At 47.5% G+C, this 9688-nt stretch overlaps 1 protein-coding gene across 2 annotated transcripts in view; it reads left to right on the top strand.

Annotated features, from left to right (window-relative positions):
* The first annotated feature begins 5569 nt into the window (after positions 1 to 5569).
* Positions 5570 to 9688, top strand: part of ETV5 (ETS variant transcription factor 5) — a 63376-nt gene continuing 59257 nt past the window's right edge. Inside the window, exons 1-5 of one of the 2 annotated variants that reach the window (XM_001152492.7) lie at positions 5570 to 5796; positions 8795 to 8913; positions 9025 to 9112; positions 9241 to 9288; positions 9382 to 9432. In XM_001152492.7, the coding sequence (XP_001152492.1) occupies positions 8869 to 8913; positions 9025 to 9112; positions 9241 to 9288; positions 9382 to 9432 (232 nt within the window). In that variant the 5' untranslated portion in view covers positions 5570 to 5796; positions 8795 to 8868. Of the gene's footprint in view, positions 5797 to 6063; positions 6277 to 8794; positions 8914 to 9024; positions 9113 to 9240; positions 9289 to 9381; positions 9433 to 9688 lie in introns of those variants that run through there. The other variant, XM_063807410.1, reaches the window with a different exon arrangement.

Below are 9688 nucleotides of genomic sequence, written 5' to 3'. Positions count from 1 at the left end.
GGTTTCACCATGTTGGCCAGGCTGGTCTCAAACTCCTGACCTCAAGTGATTGGCCTGCCTCAGCCTTCCAAAGTGCTGGGATTACAGGTGTGAACCAACACGCCGGGCTAGTTGTTTCTTTTTAAAGTTGTGGGCTTAAGAAATAAACCTGTCAGCCATCAGAAATCTAAATAGGACATGCTCTTCCAGGTTTTCTTGATAGTGGCTGTTTCATAAGAATTGAAAGTCAGAAGGAGACAAGAGAAAGGATGTCTTCAAGCTCAGTCAAGAACCAGGAGAGGAATAAGGTCCCCCAGACTGGCTGGATCAGAGGCTCAAGAACATGCATTCTGTGTTCTGTCAGAGATCTGACTTGCTCCTTTCTAACTGAGGAAACTCAGACATGGTTTTAAACCTCTCACTTTGAAACTCAGTTTTCATATCAGCAAATTGGGTATTATTACCACTTCTAAGAGAGATTGGGCGTATTAAATGAAACACTGTAGTATGTAAAGTGTCTAGCACAGAGCCTGGCATATTGGAGATGCTCAGTAAACATCATTTCCATTCTCTTTCTAAAGTGGCTTTCATGAAGACAAATCCTTGCCAGCCCAGGACAATAATTCAGAAGTCTGGCTGGAGTTGCTGAAGCAGGTTCCTAAGGAAGCACAGCAGCTCTCATTGGCATGGCAAGCAAGCAGCCAAAGCCCTGAGAACAAGGTGAGGGGCAAGATGACAAAGTGAGAGATTGCAGGAACTAAGGCAACAGAACAGAGTGAATAAGAGCAAGGACTCTGATCTACATTAGGTGCCTGACTCCAACTCTTACTAGCTGTGTGACCTTGGGCAAGTTACCTAACCTCTCTGTGTCTCACTTTCCTCATCTATAAAATGGGGAGAATAATGATATCTGTATCACAGGGTTATTAGGATGATCAAGTGGGTTAATATAAGCAAAGCCCCTAAACAGAGTCTAGCACAGGGAAGTGTTCTTGCAGTGCTGGCCGCTGTCATTAAGCACACACAGCTTCCACAGGGCAGCAGAGTGGCTCCTGGGAAGGCCCTAGGGGAGCAGACTCTGTTGCTTGGGCACACTCCCTTTTTTTTACTATGTGCTAGCTATGTGGCCTGGAGCAATAGATTGAACCTTTCTGTACCTAAGCTTTCTCATCTATGAAAAGTGGAGATAATGATAATAGTACCTCCCTCAGAGGGCTGTTATTGGGACTAACTGTGCCAAGTCATGTGGAGTGTTTAGCAAAGTGTCTGGCTCATATTAAGTACTCAGTAAATGTCAGCTTTTACTATTCCCTGGCTGGAAGGAACCCTAAAAACAATATGCCCCCTATTTTTTAAAGAGACATTGAAGCTAACAGATGTTCTTTTCTCCCTTAAGTTTTTAGGGCCTTTATTTCTGAATTTTAGAAAGGAAGATAGGATTCTTTATCTCTCCCTTAAATAAAAACACATTTCAGTACCTTTTTTTTTTTTTTTTTTGAAACGAAATCTCACTCTGTCTCCCAGGCTGGAGTGCAGTGGCATGACCTCAGCTCACTGCGACCTCCATCTCCCAAGTTCAAGCGATTCTTCTGCCTCAGTCTTCCAAGTAGCTGGGATTACAGACATGCACCACCACGCCCAGCCAATTTTTGTATTTTTAGTAGAGACGGGGTTTCACCATGTTGGCCAGGCTGGTCTCGAAATCCTGACCTCAGGTGATCCACCTACTTGGGCCTCCCAAAGTGCTGGGATTACAGGTGTGAGTCACCACGCGTGGCCAACATTTCAGTACCTTTTTGACCCTCTCCTCAAATCCCTTTCTTCCCCCCACACAAGAATAGGAAAGGACTCCAGGAGCACTGTAGCCCACATCCCAAACCCTAGGCAGGCCTACACTCACCCCGGCATTTCTAACAGAGAAAGAGGAGGCATTTTCCCAGTATGAGAGACCAGGATCATGATGCTTCCATATTTCCCACGATCATTTTGGTGATCAGCTCAAGACAGGGTTGCCTGCCTTATACGGTAACTTGCTTTTGGCATTTTAGGGGAAAATTCTAAAAGCAGTTCTCTAAAGGGTAACAGTTCTCAGGCTTGGGGCAAGGTACTTTCTTTTCTATTCTTCTACACTGTTCCCCTCTAGACACACTGCAAATTGAGTTTAAAGAACAAGGGTCTAGTTATCGTGCTGTGATTGAGTTTTGCTACTGCCAGAGGACAAAGGCTAGATTGACATTAGATGAATGTGCCAGAGGACTGGTCTCTCTTTTTGTTTTCTTTTCCAATCCTGTTTCTCTCCTGGAGGAGAGGGAATGATAATTAGAACACATGCTTGTTCGACAAAACCTCCCATGTAAGTAATGTTCCTAGGAGGGAAGGCTCAATGTAATAGACAAAGAACTTCTAAATACTACCTTTAACTCTTATAAAGGCAAAGATAACAAAAGAAGAGGAGCTGGGGAGGTAAATCATAAAGAGAAGAAGGAAGAAGAGTGGAGAGAAGATATCAGTAAATATTTAAAAATGAGGAGCCCACCCTGGGCCCAGGAGCTGGCTCAGGTCATCGCAGGCTGTACTCTGACTTTTAATGCTGCAGCCAAGATGGCTGTGCCAAGAGCTGTACCCCTTGTCCAGCACAAACCTCCAAATTCCCAGAATCAGAGACTCTGAGAGATGGAACAATCCTCAGAGTTCTTCTATCCTGGAAAATGCATTAGTCCCTCTACCCTATCCCTAAATCTTTCTGCATAAATGCCTCATGTGATGGAAGACTCAGGGCCAGATACAATCTTCCTTTGCTGGACCACTCCAAACATCCCAGAGTCCTTCCTAACCCTACTCGGAGCTAAAATCTGCCTCCTTTGACTTTAGCCAGCTCTGTCCTTTACCACTCTGGGTTGAAATGATGTTTCCCGGTAGTCGCTGAACAAGAGAGGCAGATGCTAGGTCTCCCATATATGGGCTCTGGGATGTGACCACCTTGGCTCCTATCCAAGTTCAGCAACTGACTTTCAAGCTCTGTGACCACTGGCAAACTACTTAATCTCTGTGTCTCAGTTTCTCAACTATATATTATACAATGGAGATATTAATAGCCTGACCACTTTGGTACTATTATTATGAGGATTAAATGAGATAATCTGTGAAGAATTATATATGGCATGAACAAGTCATATATAAAGTGCTGAGTAAACTTCAGATACTGAAGTTACACAGCAGACTGTGGGCTCCTCCAACGCAAAGACTGGGTCTTATTCATCTCTGCAACTTTTTTGCCTAGCACGAAGTCTGGCTGAATATTTGGTACAAAATACATGTTTACTGGATAACTAAATAATTGCAATAATTAATTGGCAATTATTCTGGTGTAATCCCCTGCACATGATCACATGTTCAAGACAAGCATTTTTGAAAAAAATCTATCGCCCAATCCTCCCCTGCCCCCACCTGAGCCACTATTTGTTACTACTCAACCCAGAACTATCCTACTTCTCTTTTCAAAGTGGAATGGAGAGACTTGGCTCGAGGCAAAGGTCACAACAGCCAAACTCCAGGCATCAGGTCCAACCCTGTGAGGAAGTTGCTGTGAAGCGTGCGGCACTGTTTTGCTGTAGCCAAAGTTATAAAGTGTGATTGATGTGTTACGGTTTAGATGGTGAGGATATGTGGCTCTGTGGGCTGTAAGCCTTCCGGAGGGCTGGGGCCTGAGAGACTTAAGGGAAGAGGAGTAAGAAAGCTCCTTTGGAAAAATGAGTTTAGAGAGCAGGATGTCATGGGATGGGATGGGGAGGAGCGGGAGTGGGGGTAGACAAAATTGGGGAGGAGGAGGATCTGGGAGCTTACCTGGGCCCTTCATCTAGCTAGGGAGATAGAGCTCTCAGGAATGTCAGCAATAAGCTCAGAGCACAACTGTACTAGTGTAAGATCTCCAGCCACCAAACAGAAACGGTACCACCTGGAAAAAGAAAAAGGGCACTAAGGGAAAACTGGAGTCGGAAGCAAAATGTTCTACCAGGAAACTAGATCTCAAGGAACTGCTTGTTATATGTTCAAAGCACTTTCCATCCATCAACTCATGCCCATTTCAGTCTTCCAAAGTCAACAGCTCCAGCGTGCCTGGTCAGTGCTGAGCCCAGGACTCAACACGGGTGCTGCAGGTTGCTTAGGGACACGCCAACATTTCAAGGGCTATAAACGACAGACCAAGTGTCCGCTCTGTTTAAGAGACACAAGTGGAGATAGGAAAGAAGGTAGGCAACTTTTGACTTAAGTGTGGGGGTGGCAGGGGCAGGAACTGCCCCAGAGTTGGCCACCCTGGGACCCCCATTGCTAGGGGCTTTCTCCTGTCACTTAGCATCTTTCCTCCCCACCGCTGGCACGCGGCGTGAATGGCAGGGCACTCCAGCAGGACGAGAACAGAGCTCCGTCACAGGCCCCCAGCACCCCCGGGGAGAAGATAGAGCTGCCCCACGGCCTTCACAGGAGGGGGTAAGGGGGCGGAGAGGGGAGAGGATTGTTTGTTTATTTGTTTCCTGGAACACCCTGTTAAGAATCTCAGCAATTGCAGTTAGTGCCCTATCGTTTGGCAAGCAGAGCCGCTTCTCGTCGTTCCCAGCTGCACGGGATCTAATTCGCAAATACACCATCTTGCATTCAATACTTAAATGGAAAACAAGCAGCCCGGGGAGGGAGGCAAAAAGTCTGAGTCTGCATGCCCGTTTCGGAGGGATTTAGGTTTCCAGGTCGGTGGACTGGCTGCTGCTGTCCCCGGAGAGGATTTCTTTGAGCCCGAACCCGGTCTCACCTCGACTACGGAACCCACTCTGGCGGAGGTTACGAGCCGCAGTTAAAGAGAAAACGGGATTTGGTTGGGCCTTAGGCCTTGCCAGTACAAAATAGTAACTAAAATCTGTTTGAGAGCTGAGATTTTAAAAGCAGATGCTGCTTATTCTTCCCACTGGAAACCTGGTTAAAAGAAATTAAGGCCTCTCTTAAAGGTAACTAAGATTAGAGGGCTCGGTTTCCGTTTTCTGTGTTTCTGTGGGCTAAACGCCCAGGTCGGTCAGCGAGTTTGTGTGGAATGATGAATTCCTCTCCCCTGAATTCTAAAATGATAACTTTGCTTGGTGCTGCAGCTGCGAACGTCTGGCGCCAAGAGACCCAATTCTGGTCGGGGCTTTGCTGGATGGAGAAGTGGGGGTGAGTGGGTAAGGGGGAAGAGTCGTGCCTCGGTGAAAAGTCGGGACAGCGGCGAGAAGGGAAGTAACGGCGGCTCCTCCTGGCCTCGGCCCCTTTAAGTACTTCACTGACTCAGCTAAGCTTCCCCCTCAGGTCGCGTTTTTTATGAATGAAAAACGTCCTTACATTCATTATATAAACAAGCCTGTGCTGATTGGCCAATGGCCCCCGGTGCATAAATTATGTAAAACAGACCCCTGAGGGGGTGGAGAGAGATGCACTGCTGGCCAATGGGGGCCGGAGTTGATGGGGCGGCTTGGTTGGATTTGCCCGCAGACAGGGTAAACAAGAGGTGATGGACAGCCGCGGGAACGGCCTCTGGCCAATGGGAACAAGGCTGGGCTAGGGCCGCGGGCCAATGGCGGCGGGCGGAGCAGCGAGCCGCGGGGGGCCGGGCCAGCGCTCCAGCCTGGTTGGCAGCTGCGGCGCAGAGTCCAGCCGCTGGTGCGCGGAGCGGTTCACCGTCTTCGGAGCGGTTCGGCCCAGCCTTTCGCCCAGGCGCCCAGGCCCGGTGCGCGCGTGCGTGAGCGCGCCTGCGCCGCCGGGGCCGCTGCAAGGGGAGGAGAGCGGCCGCCTCAGGTGAGGGGGCTTTGCGGGGGCAGGGGGGAGATCGGAAGGGGCGTCCGGCCACTGGTCCGACAGGCCCAGCCGGCTAGAGTTCACGGGCTGATTCAGAATCTTCAAAGTCGGGGTGCAGTAGCTGGGGTGACCCCCCCCGGGTTGACCGCCCCCTCCCCCCGCGGCCCGGTCCGGTTTGGTTCCTGGGAGGCGTCGGGCGGGTGCGGCTAACGGTTCCGGAGCGCGGGGAGAGCGGCTTTCCACACGTCGTGGGGGAGGCGCGCCGAGCGCGAGTGCGGGGGCTCCCGAGTGGATGGGGGATCGCGGAGTTGCGAGGCTTTCAGTCTCTGGAGATTCGAGAGCCCCGAGGGGACTTGGAGGCTCGCGAGAAGAGACGCTTGGCGGAGCTCCGCAGTTGGGAGGAGGGGGCGGGAAGCAGTTTGAGGGGAATGTCTGAGAGGCGCTGCCCCCCAGAGCACTGGGAGGGGGTAAATGACACAGGCAAGTGCAGCCTGCGGGGGCGGGGGTCGACCAGGAACTTACGCAGGCCTTGCAAGTTTCAGGTGGTGGAAAGTGGACATCCAGTCGCCCTGCTCCCACCCAGCAGGCTGAGGGCGTCGGGCTGTGCGGCGACTCGAGAAAATCGGGGCGCACCGGAACAGCGGCCTGGGGATGGTGGGGATAACACGGGTGTGGAGGGGACAGCACCGAAAGATGCTGGAGCCTCGCAGCGGATTAGGGTTCCGGCCGCATTTTCAGAGGGTGGAGAAAACTCGGGGGGGGAACCGAACTCCTGGTCGAGGAGGGGGTGCCAGGGAGAGATGTTGGGGGTGGGGGGATTGGAAGCGGTTGGTAGCGCCGGGCGCCGCACCTCGTTTTTATGAATGTGGGTGACTTTATGAATGAAGCGGGTTTCTTTCGTTGGCTCGCTGCTCCCTGCGGCTTTTTTTTTTTTTCTTCCCTTTTTGTGAATGAAGCATTGAGCTTTCTTCCTAAAACGCTGGGGTGAGGGGCCTGCGTCGGAGGCTGGGCGTGCGTTGGAAATGGGGGCGGGGGCGCAGCCGAAGGAGTTTTCATGAATGGGGAAGGCTGAGAATTGGGTGGAAGTGTGTCTTGTTTTGTGAATGGGGCCCAGCGCTAGAGATCCAGTTACAGCCTCTACCTGATGTGGCGGCCGCGGCTCGCTCTCCCATTCATAAAACCGGGCCCGCTGCGCGCCACAGGGGAGGGGCCTGGATCGCGCCGCTGCGCTGTGCTAAAGTTTTCCTGGGGGCGCCCGGGGCGCGGGTGGTGGGGGGGCAAAGGAAGTGGTTTAAACTCCTGGATGAACTCGAGCCTTTCCTTCAGGCTTTTAAAAAAATTATACTTGGAATACAATTTTTCTAACCCTGGAATGCCTCTTTTCCGTTCGTTTATGGCAGTTTATTTCTTTTAATTTTTTAGAATTTTTTTTTTGCTCTTCCGGGTGAAGTATTTCATCATGAGACTGAAAAATATCTCCCCCTCCCGTCTTCTACTGGTTGTCCCCTTCCTCCTAACACATTCACAAAATGTCTAAGGCCATCATTTCATCTGACAGATTTTCCTAAGCGACAGAGCACTCTCTTTCATGCCCCTCAACTCACTGCTGAGGTTTCTCAGATTTTGTATACGGTTTGGTGGCATTTGAGAGAGGCGTTATTCTGAACATTTCTTGTGGTGTTTGGACGGGGCACGCAGGCAGGCTGGCGCGAGTGTTTTTCTAGGAAGTTATGAACTGTGTGCTATTTTGCTCCTCTCTTTCCTTTGACTTTGAAAATATCTGATTCCTTGGGCCAAAGTGCTGCGGAGGATGCTGGCTGTGAAGGGTGTCCTTGTATCCTGCCCACTTATGAAAAATTTGATATGCTACACACAGTGTGAAAAACAAATTGGATGGAATTGCTCACCGGGGGAAAAGTTTCCTGTTTAAAATTGTGTATATGTTACACAAAAGAAGTTGACCTTTAAGCATTTTGAATTGTTTAGAGCTGGAGTGAGTGAAATTAATGTTTTTCCACCTTTTGTTGACTTAACGGTGTTTTTATTTGGAGAATAAAAGTGTTTAGGAAGATGGTACCTCCCTAAAATTGTTACTTTATTCCACTCACGTTAGGAGAAGTTTTCTCCCTTCTAACCCCACCCTTTTTCCCCAGACTCAACACTTACCAGTCCTGAAATGAGTTTCATCTGGGGGTGGGGGGGGGTATGTCTAGAAAAAAATGATTCCGCTATAAGAAACAGCCTAAGTTTTAAAAGACCTTTGGTAGAGATGCATTGTACCACATGCAATGGAATTAGTTTTTTTAATCCATTACTTTTCATAGACATTTTATTCTTTTAGAAGTTGGAGATGTCACAAATATCTCTGTAAGTAACCAGGGAGATATTTGTGACATTACAGATGCTACATCTGTTTAGTCCTCTTTTAAATAAAGAGTTGTGTGTGAGGATAAGTATACCTCTGATCAATTTATTCCAGGAACTGTATATAGTGTTTTAACAGTGACCTACAAAATGCTTTTAGAAACACCATGTATGTCAGATCTTTAATTGCCAATAATTTGGAATACTTAAACCCAGTTTCTCTGCTTCCTGACACTGTACTGTCAAAAATTAAATTATCTCTTTTTTAAAAAACCTACTACAAATGCCCTGGAGTATATGAGAGAATCTTGAAATCACCCTTTTATTTTATTTTATTTTATTTATTTTTGTTTTGGTAGAGGACAGACAGTAGCAAATCTGTAATTTTAATGATTTAAATAAGAAAGAAAAAATGATGACTGGGTAAATGGATTTGGCACGGAGTACATCGTGTACCTCTGATACCATTAATCAAGCCCGGCATTGGTCTGTAAAGCTTGCACCTTGAGTAGGTTTTAAGTACTTCACAGAAGGGTAATAATTTTGCACAGGCCCTAAAAAAAAAGGCAGTCTAAAATTGTTTCATATCTTTTTTCCCCCCTCTTAGTTAAAATCTCCCAAATTCATATTACAGGAGGATCCCTTTTCCCCCAGAAATTACTCAATGCTGAAACCTCTCAAAGTGGTATTAGAGACGCTGAAAGCACCATGGATGGGTTTTATGATCAGCAAGTCCCTTTTATGGTCCCAGGGGTAAGTTTATGTGGCTTTTGGTTTGTTTTGTCCTCCCTCTCCAATATGAGTCTTCCCCCTGTGGACCTCTTTACTACACTTGAGCCTTCACTTTCTGTTGGCCTCTTTCAGAAATCTCGATCTGAGGAATGTAGAGGGCGGCCTGTGATTGACAGAAAGAGGAAGTTTTTGGACACAGATCTGGCTCACGATTCTGAAGGTAGTAAAGCTTTCCCTGACTATGTTGTGGCTTCCCTGCTCCCAGTGACAGTAGCGTGTAGATTCTTCCCTGTCTTCTCCCTAGCAAAAGAAATATCCTCATTCTGGGGTCTTCTTTTTCAATTTCAGAGCTGTTTCAGGATCTCAGTCAACTTCAAGAGGCTTGGTTAGCTGAAGGCAAGTTTCATGGATGTCCTATTTTCCATATAAAACATTTTACTGTGCTTTTTAATAAAACTTAAAGGTCTAAAATAAAAATCTATTTTCCAGCACAAGTTCCTGATGATGAACAGTTTGTCCCAGATTTTCAGTCTGATAACTGTAAGTACCTTTCTGGTGATGGCACATTTGTTCTGAAATTGTTTGGTCTTAGATCATCCATGTCTAGAATATGCTTTTTTCAGCTATGGCCAGATTTAGACAGTAGTATGCATTTAGTTTCTTCTAATAATTCAGAATTAACCCTGAAAACTTTTATTTCTTAATAAAATTATTTCTAAAGTATTTCTACTGTATTGCAGGTAAGATTTACTGAACATAATTTTATCCTAAATTTCTTTTTACTTTAAGAATATTG

The sequence above is a fragment of the Pan troglodytes genome, chromosome 2, assembly GCF_028858775.2.
Source record: "Pan troglodytes isolate AG18354 chromosome 2, NHGRI_mPanTro3-v2.0_pri, whole genome shotgun sequence".
In the NCBI taxonomy this organism is placed as follows: domain Eukaryota; kingdom Metazoa; phylum Chordata; class Mammalia; order Primates; family Hominidae; genus Pan; species Pan troglodytes.
Note: the sequence above shows the minus strand (reverse complement) of the source record. Positions and strands in the feature narration are given on the sequence as shown.